Source organism: Salmo salar, chromosome 22, assembly GCF_965601325.2.
Source record: "Salmo salar chromosome 22, fSalSal1, whole genome shotgun sequence".
Lineage (NCBI taxonomy): Eukaryota > Metazoa > Chordata > Actinopteri > Salmoniformes > Salmonidae > Salmo > Salmo salar.
Window position 1 is genome coordinate 33,635,988 of NC_138312.1, and position 15,821 is coordinate 33,651,808.

At 41.8% G+C, this 15,821-nt stretch overlaps 1 protein-coding gene across 3 annotated transcripts in view; it reads left to right on the forward strand.

Moving 5' to 3' along the window:
* Positions 1–11,145, forward strand: part of LOC106583173 (disco-interacting protein 2 homolog B-A) — a 73,572-nt gene extending 62,427 nt beyond the window's left edge. For all 3 annotated transcript variants that reach the window (XM_045705286.2, XM_045705288.2, XM_045705287.2), the window contains 10 exons: positions 2,712–2,821; positions 3,193–3,323; positions 3,409–3,577; positions 3,656–3,826; positions 4,070–4,131; positions 4,251–4,308; positions 4,412–4,486; positions 4,674–4,848; positions 9,396–9,519; positions 9,680–11,145. In XM_045705286.2, the coding sequence (XP_045561242.1) occupies positions 2,712–2,821; positions 3,193–3,323; positions 3,409–3,577; positions 3,656–3,826; positions 4,070–4,131; positions 4,251–4,308; positions 4,412–4,486; positions 4,674–4,848; positions 9,396–9,519; positions 9,680–9,932 (1,328 nt within the window). In that variant the 3' untranslated portion in view covers positions 9,933–11,145. The remainder of the gene's footprint in view (positions 1–2,711; positions 2,822–3,192; positions 3,324–3,408; positions 3,578–3,655; positions 3,827–4,069; positions 4,132–4,250; positions 4,309–4,411; positions 4,487–4,673; positions 4,849–9,395; positions 9,520–9,679) is intronic.
* Positions 11,146–15,821: the final 4,676 nt, after the last annotated feature.

Consider the following 15,821-nt stretch of genomic DNA (forward strand, 5'->3'; position numbering starts at 1 on the left):
CCAGACGAACAATTCTCAGGCCCTAAGAAGGAACATTTTAAAGGGCAGCCTATAGACATCAGAGAATTTTTGCAGTTTTCAAGCTACTTTCCTGCAATTCTACACATTTTGCCATGGGGCACAGAGATTTTTTTTTTTCCGCTTTAAAGAGTAACTTTCATGGGAATAAAAAAAAAAAGTTTAAATCAGATTTAGGCTTAGTTATAGTGAAAAATGTCAAGTCTTCATTTTGACAGTCTGTAGGAAAAGTTATATATTATGGTCTTTTAGTAGTAAATCTAGCTCTTTTTGTCCCTAGCGATTCAACTCTACCATTGAAATGGTGATGTAGAGGCACTTTGAGAAGGTGCCTCTACGTCATCAAGGGAGGCATCCAGTATGAAAGACACTCCCTTCTAGATCAGCTGGGTGGTACCACCTCAAGGCTAACTATAAAAGCAGGTGACAGCGTAACTTATTTGGCAATGGTCTTGATAAGTGGTGTGACAATATATTTAGCATGATGCTTCCTTGACTCGACTACTGACATTACACAAAATTCTAAAGGCAGTTAGGCACATTTTAACGTATGACCAAATTCAACGTTTTTGCTTACCGTTTCATACACATCTATGTGCTTTTACGAAGAAAAAAAAACATGTAGGCTATGAGGATCATACGTTTAGATTCATAGCTATCTCTATCATAACAAGAAATAGAAGACAGTGGTAGTCATGTCAATTGGTTGTAGTTCCTCCCAACTACTATGACTGGTGGCGTGTTCTGCTAAGACAGTTGGCTGGCTCATAGTTCAATGGTTGTGAGTTTTAATCCCACACGGGGCAGATGTCTTTTTCAAAAAAATGTATGCTTAATTTACAATATTCTTCCTGTGCCCACACACGTCTAATTCTGAAAAGTGAAAGCATACCTGTGAGAGGGGTCGCCTTGGTAGTAGTTGTAGGTTTTTATACAGTACACAAGACCAATCTGAGTTAATTTGCAATAGATGTCAGGAACTCCGCACCTTACCACTGTGAGCTAACTGTCCAGAGTTGTATTTGCTCGCAATGCATATAGTTTTATCAGAGCGTGCCAGTGGACTTTTAGTAAGAAAGTGTTGGGATCAGGTACAACTATGTTTACTCTCCCCCAAAATGAATATTTATGAGCAATATCCCAACCCACAAATTCTCACCTGAATTAATTAATATTTTTTATTTGAAGGGGTTGGGCAAAGGCTGAATTTGGGGTTGAGAGATACCTTGAAAGCTAATATCCTGCAATTCCACACATTTTGCTATGACGCTAAGTGAACTTTGCTTAGATAACAGTGCGTTTGTAAAAAAAAAAATCTATCATTTTGGGTATTACAATAAGTATTGAGTTGAAAAATATAGAATTGGAATGCTGTGGATACCAATATCCCTGTGAGCCTCCTATGCCCATGTTGCCCAGGGTTAAAAACAGAAGTTGTAGATAAATAATATCATATCAATATCATAATATTGTATTACACCCTCTAAACTTATTCCATGGATCCCTTTTCCAACATTTGTTTAATCTGTTGCTGCTAGTAATATTCATTTGTATTTATTTTTGTTAAAAAAAAATATATACAGTGCAGAAGACCCCTTCCCTTTTTCCATATGTTGCTACGTTACAGCCTTATTCTAAAATTGATTACATGAATTTGTTTCCTCATCAATCTACACATAGTACCCCATAATAACAAAGCAAAAAAAATCTGAAATAACTTATTTACACAAGTATTCATACCCTTTGCTATGAGACTCGAAATTGAGCTCAGGTGCATCCTGTTTCCATTGATCATCCTTGAGATGTTTCTACAACTTGATTGGAGTACACCTGTGGTAAATTCAATTGATTGGAAATGATTTGGAAAGGCACACACCTGTCTATATAAGGTCCCACAGTCTTCCTACAGCTGGCCGCCCAGACAATCTGAGCAATCGGGTGAGAAGGGCCTTGGTCAGGGAGGTGACCAAGAACCCGATGGTCATTCTGACAGAGCTCCACATTTCCTCTGTGGGGATGGGAGAACCTTCCAGAAGGACAACCATCTATCTCTGCAGCACTCCACCAATCAGGCCTTCATGGTAGAGTGACCAGATGGAAGCCACTCCTCAGTGACAGGCACATGAGTGGCACAGTGGTCTAAGGCACTGCATCTCAGTGCTAGAGGCGTCACTACAGACCCTGTTTAGATTCCAGGCTGTATCACAACTGGGCGTGATTGGGAGTCCCATAGGGTGGCGCACAATTGGCCCAGCGTCGTTAGGGTTTGGCCAGGGTAGGCCGTCATTGTAAATAAGAATTTGTTCTTAACTCACTTGCCTAGTTAAGCTGTCATCAAAGCAAAGGGTGGCAACTTAGAATCTCATATAAAATATATTTTGATTTGTTTAACACTTTTTTGGTTACTACATGATTCCAAATGTGTTATTTCATAGTTTTGTTGTATTCACTATTATTCTACAATGTAGAAAATAGTAAAAATGCAGAAAAAACCTTGACTCAGTTGGTGTGTTCAAACTTTTGGCTGGTACTGTATATATTTATTTATTTTGAGATCTGGCTGCGGACCCCCTGCAGTTCCGCAGCACCCCACTTCGAGAACCCCTGCCATAGGTCTTACATACAGTACATACCTGACCATAGAATTTGAGCCAGAGAAACTCAACCTTGTTGTGCATGTTCCCTTCTTCCAGATGACCTCCCTCGCCGTAGACCCCCAATGATCTATAAGCCCCCCACGGCAGAGATGATCGCCTATCTAGACTTCAGTGTGTCCACCACGGGCATGCTCACCGGGGTCAAGGTAAGGTCACCCACAGGAGGCTACGGCTTGGTCTCAATACTCTAAAACAGCCCCAGATAGTTTGCAAACTTGGTGGCCCATGAGCGGCCTGCCATTGGCAAAGTCAGTAGCCAACAGCTAATTTTGCTCCTCTGATTTACAGTGGGCCAATGGCGGTAGCCATAACCATGACTTTACCAGTTGATTCTGCTTCTCTTATTGGTTGTTTCTTTGTGGTGTGTGTGTGTGTGTGTGTGTGTGTGTGTGTGTGTGTGTGTGTGTGTGTGTGTGTGGTGTGTGTGTGTGTGTGTGTGTGTGTGTGTGTGTGTGTGTGTGTGTGTGTGTGTGTGTGTGTGTGTGTGTGAGATTGGCTGTGTGCTTCTGTCCATCAGATCTCCCATGCGGCAGTCAGTGCTCTGTGTCGCTCCATCAAGCTGCAGTGTGAACTCTACTCCTCACGCCAAATAGCCATCTGCCTAGACCCTTACTGTGGCCTGGGCTTTGTACTGTGGTGCCTCGCAAGGTCACACGCACACACACAGAGTATCTTTATCTCTCTCTCATACAAACATTGTGAACTCATACCTTCTATTGTTTCATGTGTGTAGTGTGTACTCAGGGCACCAGTCCATTCTAATCCCTCCTCTGGAGTTGGAGAGCTGTCTTCCCCTGTGGCTCAGCACCCTGAGCCAGTACCGCATCAGAGACACCTTCTGCTCCTACTCTGTCATGGAGCTCTGCACCAAGGGGATAGGCACGCAGACAGAGATACTCAAAGTGAGTATAACACGCACACGTGCTCTCACACACACACATGTACACGCTAACTCCCCGTCTCCCTCTTTTTCCCTCCAGGCGCGGGGTGTGAACCTGTCGTGTGTGAGGAGCTGTGTGGTGATAGCAGAGGAGCGTCCTCGTCTGGCCCTCACCATGTCCTTCTCCAAGCTGTTTAAAGACCTGGGCCTCTCACCCCGCGCTGTCAGCACAGCCTTCGGATCCAGGGTCAACCTTGCCATTTGCATGCAGGTACTCAACCAGTTAGAACCATTACTCCACCAGCTAGAACAAGTTCTGTGAGGAGGTACTAGGCAACAGGGAATTCCATTTTTTACTGAACCTTTATTTAAGTAGGAAAGTCATTTAAGAACCAATTCTTATTTACAATGACGGCCTACAAGATGGAAGCATAACTAATTTGTTTGGAAATATACTTTTATTAATGGCTAAAGGAAAACAGATGTTTTGACGGCCATGGCCAATGTTTTTCAGGGCACCACTGGACCGGACCCCTCCACTGTGTATGTGGACATGAAGTCCCTCCGCCATGACAGGTGAGAACCTGTAGACCCCTAGTGGTATGGTTTTATGTATGAGCAGCTTTGATGCTGAGGAAGACATTGTGTACAGTATTGAGTTCACCATCACAATGTGCTTTCATTTTCTATCTCAGAGTGAGGCTGGTGGAGAGAGGAGCCCCTCAGAGTCTCCCTCTGATGGAGTCTGGTAAAGTAAGTCTCCCCTGATGAATCCACACATTAAATGCCCTTTGTGCTCAGATACAAGATGTGTTGTTGTGGGAGTTTGTTGTTCACCATGTATCACTCTCTTTAGATCTTACCAGGAGTCAGGGTGATCATCGTCAACCCAGAGACCAGGGGACCTCTAGGAGATTCCCATCTAGGAGAGGTGAGAGGAGATAGAACGCTAATATTAGAGTGAAAATGGCAACATGTGGGGTAGAGAAAAGGATGGGAAATATGCAGGGTATAATTAGGAAAAACTCCTAGCCCTATCAATAACCAAGTTCTCCTCATACATAACTCTCCTATTCCATCCCTAATTCTACCATGTCCCCTCCTCTGCTCTCTGTCAGATCTGGATCAACAGCCCTCACAGTGCCAGTGGCTACTATGCCATCTATGGAGAGGAGAGCCTGCTGGCCGACCACTTCAACACCAAGCTGAGCTTCGGAGATCCCACGACCCTGTGGGCCAGGACTGGCTACCTGGGCTTCGTCAAGAGGACTGAGCTACTGGACGCCGCTGGGGGTCAGTGGCTGGGCCTGGTCAGGGCTATGTAGGCTAACATGAAAAGGGATGGCTATGGATGCTAATGTTCTTTTTTAGTGTTTTTTATTTTTGTCCGTTTTTTTTGTTGTTGCAATACTAAAACACTCACATACAAACGCCAGCATACAAACATCACCCTGCCCAGACCCACCTGCTCACACCCCCATCCATCTCCAGTGCACGCATCACTCTCTGCTACATGGCCTCAAGTGGCACCATTTTTATTTCTCTCCATCGCCCACACACATTTAACATTTAGATAATAAAGTGTTTGACCTTTCCATTGTGTTAAGGATGGAGGATTGGTTGATTTTCCAGTTTTCAAGTATACGTTTTTCAAGTTGATTGACGAGAAAAGTATTGCGCCTCCTATAGTCTGTTCTGGACTTGAGGACTGTGAAGAGACCTCTGGTGGCATGTCTTGTGGGGTATGCATGAGTGTCTGAGCTGTGTGCTAGTATTTTAAACAGACAGCTTGGTACATTCAGCTTGTCAACACCTCTTACAAAAACAAAAAACACTTTGAGCCATTAGAGATTGACATACATGCCATTAATGTTAGCTCTCCGTGTACTTTTAAGAGCCAGCCGTGCTGCCCTGTTCTGAGCCAACTGCAATTTTCTAAAGTCCCTCTTTGTGGCACCTGACCACACTAGTGAACAGTAGTCTAGGTGTGACAAAACTAGGGCCTGTAGGACCTGCCTTGTTGATAGTGTTGTTAAGAATGCAGAGCAGAGCTTTATTATGTACAGACTTCTCTCCATCTTAGCTACTGTTGTATCAATATGTTTTGACCATGACAATTTACAATCCAGGGTAACTCTAAGCAGTTTAGTCACCTCAACTTGCTCAATTTCCACATATTTCATTATAAGACGTAGTTGAGGTTTAGGGTTTAGTGAATGATTTGTCCCAAACAAACTTTTCAGCAAACTTAACATGTGTAAATAAGTGTATGAACATAACAAGATTCAACAACTGAGACATAAACTGAACAAGTTCCACAGGAATGTGTCCCTGAAGAAAGGGGGGGGTCAAAATCAAAAGGAACAGTCAGTATCTGGTGTGGCCACCAGCTGCATTAAGTACTGCAGTGCATCTCCTCCTCATGGACTGCACCAGATTTGCCAGTTCTTGCTGTGAGATGTTACCCCACTCTTCCACCAAGGCACCTGCAAGTTCCCGGACATTTCTGGGGGGAATGACCCTAGCCCTCATCCTCCGATCCAACAGGTCCCAGACGTGCTCAATGGGATTGAGATCTGGGCTCTTCGCTGGCCATGGCAGAACACTGACATTCCTGTCTTGCAGGAAATCACGCACAGAATGAGCAGTATTGCTGGTGGCATTGTCATGCTGGAGGGTCATGTCAGGATGAGCCTGCAGGAAGGGTACCACATGAGGGAGGAGGATGTCTTCTCTGTAACGCGCAGCGTTGAGATTGCCTGCAATGACAACAAGCTCAGTCCGATGATGCTGTGACACACCGCCCCAGACCATGACGGACCTTCCACCTCCAAATCGATCCCGCTCCAGAGTACAGGCCTCGGTGTAACGCTCATTCCTTCGACGATAAACGCGAATTCGACCATCACCCCTGGTGAGACGAAACCGCGGCTCATCAGTGAAGAGCACTTTTTGCCAGTCCTGTCTGGTCCAGCGGCGGTGGGTTTGTGCCCATAGGCGACGTTGTTGCCGGTGATGTCTGGTGAGGACCTGCCTTACAACAGGCCTACAAGCCCTCAGTCCAGCCTCTCTCAGCCAATTGTGCACAGTCTGAGCACTGATGGAGGGATTGTGCGTTCCTGGTGTAACTCAGGCAGTTGTTGTGGCCATCCTGTACCTGTCCCGCAGGTGTGCTGTTCGGATGTACTGATCCTGTGCAGGTGTTGTTACACGTGGCCTGCCACTGCGAGGACGATCAGCTGTCCGTCCTGTCTCCCTGTAGCATTGTCTTAGGTGTCTCACAGTACGGACATTGCAATTCATTGCCCTGGCCACATCTGCAGTCCTCATGCCTCCTTGCAGCATGCCTAAGGCACGTTCACGCAGATGAGCAGGGACCCTGGGCATCTTTCTTTTGGTGTTTTTCAGAGTCAGTAGCAAGGCCTCTTTGGTATCCTAAGTTTTCATAACTGTGACCTTAATTGCCTACCATCTGTAAGCTGTTAGTGTCTTAACGACCGTTCCACAGGTGCATGTTCATTAATTGTTTATGGTTCATTGAACAAGCATGGGAAACAGTGTTTAAACCCTTTACAATGAAAAGCTGAAGTTATTTGGATTTTTACGAATTATCTTTGAAAGACAGGGTCCTGAAAAAGTGTTTGTGTTGCCACCCTAGGGTCACGCACTACTCCTAAAGCAAATTTAGACACTAACAGTTTACAGACGGTAGGCAATTAAGGTCACAGTTATGGAAACTTAGGACACTAAAGAGGCCTTTCTGTGTAACTTGTTCAGTTTATGTCTCGGTTGTTGAATCTTGTTATGTTCATACAAATATTTACACATGTTAAGTTTGCTGAAAATAAACGCAGTTGACAGTGAGAGTACGTTTCTTTTCTTGCTGAGTTTATGAATATCCTTTTCTGACTCAAATAGGATTCCCTCAAGATTGCTCTGATTTTCAAAAGATTTCAAATAGAAATTTTGTGATACGAAACTTTTAAGTTGCATGTATTTAAAAATATTTACATTGGTCAGTCCAAAATTGCTTTTTAATTCTGTCGTGGAAATAAATTAATATTTCCTATTACCAAGTTTTCCATGGTGACCAAGTTATCGGTGAATTCTGAAACACTATCCAAGGATTGTTCCATAGGGTTGTGTTTTTAACGGAGTGATATTGGTTCTTGTAGAATCAGTTTCATTTTCTTTCATATTGTTGTTAATGTCCAAAGCTTTATCCTTTGAAAATAGACGAAAGGATTCTGGGGATGAGCATGTGCATCTTCGTTATGTACCCATTGTTCCTCCTTTGTGCATTTAACTATATGTCACAAGTAAATGCCTTGGGTAGTGAGATGATACAATTCCAAGTCTGGAAGGTTAAAACTACTATCAGACTTAGAGAATGAAAAGGAAAGTTTTACATCTTCAAGTTTTATTTGCCAATATGAAGTCTGTTATGACTGAGTATACTTTTTAAAGAATGTCTTTGGTGTGGTAATTGGTATTACTGAGAATAAATATAAAAACTTTAGGAGACATGCCTGTCAAGACTCAGGAGAAGATCCAGATGCAGACAGTTTCAAAGTAACAGAAGTGTATTACAAAAACAGGGGGGCAGGCAAACTACAGATCAAGGGCAGGCAGAGGTCAGTAATCCAGGGTGGTGTGACAAGGTACAGAACAGCAGGCAGGCTCAGGGCAGGCAGAATGGTTAAAACCGGGAAAACTAGAGAAAGACAGGAGCACGGGAAAACCGCTGTTAGGCTTGACGAAACAAAATGAACTGGCAACAGACAGAGAACACGGGTATAAATACATTGGGATAATGAGGAAGATGGGCGACACCTGGAGGGGGGTGGAAACAAGCACAAAGTCAGGTGAAACAGATCAGGGTGTGACACATGCCATTCTGAGGTTAATTCTACCTGTAAGATTTATGGGAAGTTTGTTCCATTTAATAGCTATGCTTTCAAATTAAGTTATATTTATATATTTGTTTTTTGTTGTCACTTTTAAGCATCCTACGTGTTTATTTTTCATGGTCCACTCAAAGGATTGCTGTAGATAATGAGTATTCTTTTTATTTTTCCTATTGCCATTTATTTCGTTTTTTTGGGGGTCAGGAATGTCAGGATATTTAAGTTTAGTTTATATTAATGTTTACCAATACTGATACCTGTTACGTTTGCGTCCTGTCTAATTCTTTCTGCAAGCGGTTACATTGCCAGTGCAAACAGGTGGGAGAGAGGACATCCCTGTCTTGTGCCCATTTATAATGCAATTTCATCAGATAATGTATTATTTGTGAATATTTTGGTTTTAGGACATTTATATAATATTTTTATTACATTTATTATTTCAGCTGGTAAGTTTAAATCTTCCTACGTTTTTAATAGAAAAGGTCTTTCAAGACGGTAGAAAGCCTTTTCGGCATCAACAGACATTACTGATAAATCTATATCTTATTTTTTGCGTATAGTATAAAACTGAAACATGTATTTGTAAGTGTCTTTTTTATTAACCTTTTTTGATATGTATCAAGTCTGGGAAGACTTTTGCCATTCTGTTGCTTATGAGCTTGGTTATTTTATTGTCACAATTTATTAAACTTATGGGTCTGTAATCAGCAGGGGTCTCCAGATTTTTCGGGTTTTAATATAACTGAAATAACTGTTTGATACATGGAACTCGGAAGCACTGAATTGAGTAACATGTGTTGCTATGGATGCTAATGCTAATAGATAACATGAAAAGGGAGATATAGGGATCCGATGAGGTCTAAATGAGCTATCCCACCATTCCCAGTATTCAATATTGTTTGCCCCTCTGTCTGTCTCCCTATCTGTGGTCAGATCGTCATGACGCCCTGTTTGTGGTGGGTTCCCTGGATGAGACTCTGGAGCTGAGGGGGCTGCGCTACCACCCTATCGACATCGAGACATCTGTGTCCCGGGCTCACCGCAGTATTGCAGAGAGGTCAGAACACTGGGGGGTCCCAGGAGACTTTACTATTGTCCATTTGGTTTGTCTGTTTTCATAATTGTGTGTGTGGGTGTACATGTACGTGCGCATGTATCTTAGTCTGACATTTGATTATAAACCCTTTCTCTCCTCTCGCTCTGTGTCCCCAATGCAGTGCGGTATTCACATGGACCAACCTACTGGTGGTGGTGGCTGAACTGAGTGGCTCAGAGCAGGATGCCCTGGACCTGGTGCCCCTGGTCACCAATGTGGTGCTGGAGGAGCACCACCTCATCGTGGGCGTGGTGGTCATCGTGGACCCGGGGGTCATACCCATCAACTCCAGGGGGGAGAAACAACGCATGCACCTCCGGGACTCCTTCCTGGCTGACCAACTGGACCCCATCTATGTGGCCTATAATATGTGAAGGGCTGGTTATTGTATGATGGAAGAGATTCCGGCTGGTGGAAGAAAGTGGTTTGGACCAACCTACTCCACAGACAGACAATGCATATTGTGCCACAAGGTGCAGTAGGAGGTTGGCTGAACTTGACTATACTGACCCTTGGGAAACCACAGCTCTTTTTGGGGTGCACGATGTTCAGATCTTAGGTCTTTTGCATTCCAGGTCTGTTGGATTTGAAGGGGGCACTCTGTTGTGTTTTGAGACGTACACTGTGTTTGAAAAAAATATATAGTAAAAAAAAAATAACAATATTTACACTCGGACAGAGTGAGTGTGTCTATACCAAACACAGCTGTTCAACTGGAACTGGACAGGAAGATAACCCTCTAATCTCGCCACACCCCCTACAACCCTCCTGCCAAATCAAACACCTCAACAGCCTGACTGGCCCTCTACTTGCACAGAGTGTCAGGGAGTATTAAGGTGCTGAAGTCAATCTTAACTCTTCCCACTCCTCCACAATCCAATCATCTGTGGGGTATTGTGAGGGGCCACGGGTTGAGGACTTCATGTCTCTGGTGACATCATTTCCTGGGGTTGAGTGATGTGTACAAAATGCATCCATTATAACTGTTTCTCCTCCCAAAGCTTTCCAGGTCTTACCCAGTCCTTGTTTTCTTTTTCTTATCTTTGACTTATTCTAAATTGCCATATTTGTATTGTATTCACGCACACATTCACAGAAACTCACACCGGTGCTTGCTTCACCCTGTAGTGACCTCTTGTCCGTGCACTTTAAGGCAGGGGGTTATGAAGGATGTGTGAAGGCATATTAGAACACTAATGAACATATTAGCTAGACCAATCATCAGCTGTTGATTTAACTTATTCTGTCAGTCATCATGTACTCTACTTACATCACAGGTTTATTGCTTGAAGTTGTACAAAGGCAAAATATGAAATGGAACACATTCTTACCTTTCTTGAATTAGGTTTACTTCCTGCCTTATAAAACTTTGCCCATACAAGTTTTGTTTTTCTCCATTGCTGTTCTTCCAGTTCATAACTGTTTGTGTTATTGGGGTGAGGATCCTGATTTATATCCAAAGGGATGTTTTGAGTAGAAGCTAGAAGCCATTTACTGTACTGTACCCATCAAGACCTCTGTAGTTTCGATATACTGTATAGATATTATTTTTAAAAATGTGTGCATAAATGTGAAAAAAAAACTCAACTCATCCCTCTCACGTGATGGTTGTCTGGATAGCTAACATAGTTGTGAGCAGATGGTAGCGAAAGAATATTGTACATAAGAATTTAACACTAATCTTGCACTTTCTCCAAATATTTTATATTTTTTCATGATCCAATTATGCACATTCCTCGTGTTCAAGGAGCGTATTAATTGTGAGGAATACTTTTTGAGGAATCAGAGTTCACTAGGGATTAGCAGAAAGGAACTAGCTAATAGGGTCAGGAGTTTCCCCAGGTCAAGTCCCATCCGGCTCGAAGGACCATGAAAACAACGCCACCATGAATAAGGTTGTCAGGGATTTGTACGGTCAGGGATAACTACTGCCCCCAACCAGAGATTGCTTTGATGTTATGAGCTTGGGGAGAATGATTAAACCAATATAAATTACTGTTGTTTTGTGGAAAAGTAAAATAAGCTCTTATTTTTTTTCTATGAACCACTGATAAATGGGATTAGATGCAGGGCACTTTTCACTGACTGTCCTAGGCTGAGTGATTTAAGAATGTGAGCGAGAGAATATGGCAATGCAACATTTTGCATACGAAAAGGTCACCAATTAGCAAAATAGGACTGTAGTATTTAATGTAATCAAACATTGGCCACTGTCAAAGTGGACAGGTTTGAAAATGAACTCCTATTCAACTTTAAATCACTAGAACCTGTTTTTCCCCCTGTAAACTTACATTTCTTTTGTAAACGTCAATATTTTATTAGCAAGTACAGATAGGCACAGTCCTGTGGATGAAATAGGAGGACAACAGCCACGAGTTTAGCTTTTGTTATGTTCTTCTCCTCCCCACACACAATTTGTAGCACTCTAGGAAAAGGTTTCTCATTTACTCTAATCTTTAGAAGTTTTCACATTTATTACTATATTGTATGCTCCTTTCCGTTATGTGCTCCTCAAAAAAAAGTTTTGTCTTGCAGTGGTATAGGAGTCCATGGTGAACTATTCATTTTCGTTGTCTAACATGTAAATAATATTTTTATAAATATATACACTACCGTTTAAAAGTTTTTGGTCTCTTAGCAATGTCCTTGTTTTTGAAAGAAAAGCAAATTTTGTGTCCATTTAAAATAACATCAAATTGATCAGAAATACAGTGTAGACATTGTTAATGTTGTAAATGACTATTGTAGCTGGAAACGGCAGGTTTTTAATGGAATATCTACATAGGCGTACAGAGGCCCATTATCAGCAACTACCACTCCTGTGTTACTATGGCACGTTGTTTTAGCTAATCCAAGTTTTTCATTTAAAAGGCTAATTGATCATTAGAAAACCCTTTTGCAATTATGTTAGCACAGCTGAAAACTGTTGTTCTGATTAAAGAAGCAATAAAACTGTCCTTCTTTAGAATAGTTGAGTATCTGGAGCATCAGCATTTGTGGGTTCGATTACAGGCTCAAAATGGCCAGAAACAAAGAACTTTCTTCCTCTAACTCGTCAGTCTATTCTTGTTCTGAGAAATGCAAGAAACTGAATATCTCGTACAATGCTGTGTACTACTCCCTTCACAGAACTTTGCAAACTAGCTCTAACCAGAATAGAAAGAGGAGTGGAAGGCTCTGGTGCACAACTGAGCAAAAGGACAAGTACATTAGAGTGTCTAGTCCTCAACTGGCAGCGTCATTAAATAGTACCCGCAAAACACCAGTCTCAACGTCAACAGTGAAGAGGCGACTCCGGGATGCTGGCCTTCTAGGCAGAGTTGCAAAGAAAAAGCCATATCTCAGACTGGCCAATAAAAATAAAAGATTAAGATGGGCAAAAGAACACAGACACTGGAAAGAGGAAGATTGGGAAAAAAGTATTATGGACAGACTAATCTGAGTTTGAGGTGTTCGGATCACAAAGAAAAACATTTGTGAGAACAAATTTGTGCAGAAAAAATGAAAAGATGCTGGAGGATTACTTGACTCCATCTGTCAAGCATGGTGGAGACAATGTGATAGTCTGGGGGTGCTTTGGTGGTGGTAAAGTGGGAGATTTGTACAGGGTAAAAGGGATCTTGAAGAAGGAAGGCTATCACTCCATTTTGCAACGCCATGCCATACCCTGTGGACAGCACTTAATTGGAGCCAATTTCCTCCTACAACAGGACAATGACCCAAAGCACAGCTCCAAACTATGCAAGAACTATTTAGGGAAGAAGCAGTCAGCTGGTATTCTGTCAATAATGGAGTGGCCAGCACAGTCATCGGATCTCAACCCTATTGAGTTGTTGTGGGAGCAGCTTGACCGTATGGTACGTAAAAAGTGCCCATCAAGCCAATCCAACTTGTTGGAGGTGCTTCAGGAAGCATGGGGTGAAAACTCTTCAGATTACCTCAAAAATATTGACAACTCGAATGCCAAAGGTCTGAAAAGCTGTAATTGCTGCAAATGGAGGATTCTTTGACGAAAGCAAAGTTTGAAGGACACAATTATTATTTAAATTAAAAATCAATATTTATCGTCTTGACTATATTGCCTATTCATTTTGCAACTCATTTCATGTATGTTTTCATGGAAAACAAGGACATTTCTAAGTGACCCCAAACTTTTCAACGGTAGTGTATATATCTTAAATATGTGAGAAGTGTGAATGGGGTTGGTCTATATTTAACATTCAGTCATGTTAAACAACACAGCTTAAAAGCATGAAAAGAAGATGCATTTTATTTTGTCATAATGTATGAATAAGAACACTGTGTGAAGATTGAACTAATTGCAGTACTGCACTGTACCAGAGATGTGTGAGTTAAACAATTGTCCCCCTTGTGCTGTTCAATTACAATGTTTAGAGAGATGAGATGGTTGCCATATGATTTGAACGTATCCATGCAGAAAAACAAAAGCAGTGACAAGTTATAGTGCCATATCCTGCCTTTAAATGTACGTTAAAAGTTCACCGTTGAATGTCTGCATGACTCAGAGACCAAGCAACGTTAGGCATCAGATTTTTGGGAGACATTTCAAAGAACAATAGTTGGCTACTCTGACAACAGGGAAGGACCAGGTGGTCCCCCGGTGCAGTCTGTGAATAATACTCCCCATGTTTTGGATGTTTGTCCCAGGACTTGCTTGTCATTAATGCTAAGACTGCAAACATTAAGAAGAGTAAAAGGGGGTTACTCAGTGCTGCAATCCATCTATGACCGGGAGGTCAATAAGGGCTTCCTCTTCTCTCTGCTCTCTCCAAAATAGTTTTTAACACTATGCAATCAATGGCCGTGCAGTTTAACCCCAATTCTTACACAGGCTGGGTGAAATGTATTTTGTAATAAATATACAAAGAACGAGGTCTTAAGTTTGACTAGTGGTATTGTACATATACCACTGCACACATCTCTTTATCTGAGTTAAATCAATATTTTGTGTATGCACTCCTGGTATGCTGTGTGTATATACATTATTTGGTTAATAATAATAATAATAATAGAAAAAATGTAAATTAAAAACAGGTATGTGATGGGGATGATCCAATCATGATTTTGTTGTGGTCTGGGGTAATTTAGCTCATATGATATATTTTAGAAATAAAGACTTGCTGATATTGTATTATATTACCCTTTCCCCATTATTTTCACTCATTTAGATTTGGCAGCAAATAATGATTTCAAGTGAATGTTTTGTGCATTGTTCAAGGACATTACTCATGGTTATGGGTGGGTGACCAGATTTGTTAAAATTCTGTCTAACATTTTGTTGATAATTTCAACTATTGAAATAATATTATACCCATTGGTTTTTGAAGAATACAACTAAGAAATACCTCAAATAGCTTAGTACTACTCTTATCATAACCAGTGCTTGACTTTGACTGAAATAGGTGCCTGCACTCATTTTTGTAGTTGGGTGCTGGAACTGCAATATTTTCCAGCTAATTTTCTATTAGAAGTTCCGGAACTCAAGCAGTCAAAATGTAAGGTGCCAGTACTCAGTTCCTGTGAACTCTGGCCCAAGTCAAGCACTGATCATAACCTAAAAAACACTATTTGCAGGTACACAACATACACACACATATATATATATATATATATATATATACATACATACATACATACATACATACATACATACATACATACATACATCATATATATATATATATATACACACACACACACACACACACACACACACATATATATATATATATACACACAGAAGTATGTGGACGCCCCTTCAAATTAGTGGATTCGGCTACTGTATAAAATTGAGCACAAAGCCATGCAATCTCCATAGCCAAACATTGCCAGTGGAGTGGCCTTCACTGAAGAGCTCAGTGACTTTCAACATGGCACCGTCATAGGAATAGAAGGCCACCTTTCCAACAAGTCAGTTCATCAAATTCCTGCCCTTCTAGAGCTGTCCCGGTCAACTGTAAGTGCTGTTATTGTAAAGTGGAAACGTCTAGGAGCAACAACGGCTCAACTGCGAAATGCCAAACAAGCTCACAGAATGGGACAGCCGAGTGTTGTAGCGTGTAAAAATGTTCTGTCCTCGGTTGCAACACTCAGTACCGAGTTCCAAACTGCCTCTGGAAGCAATGTCAGCACAAGAACTGTTCGTCAGGAACTTCATGAAATGGGTTTCCATGGTCGAGCAGCCGCACACAAGCCTAAGATCACCATGCGTAATGCCAAGCGTCAGCTGGAGTGGTGTAAAG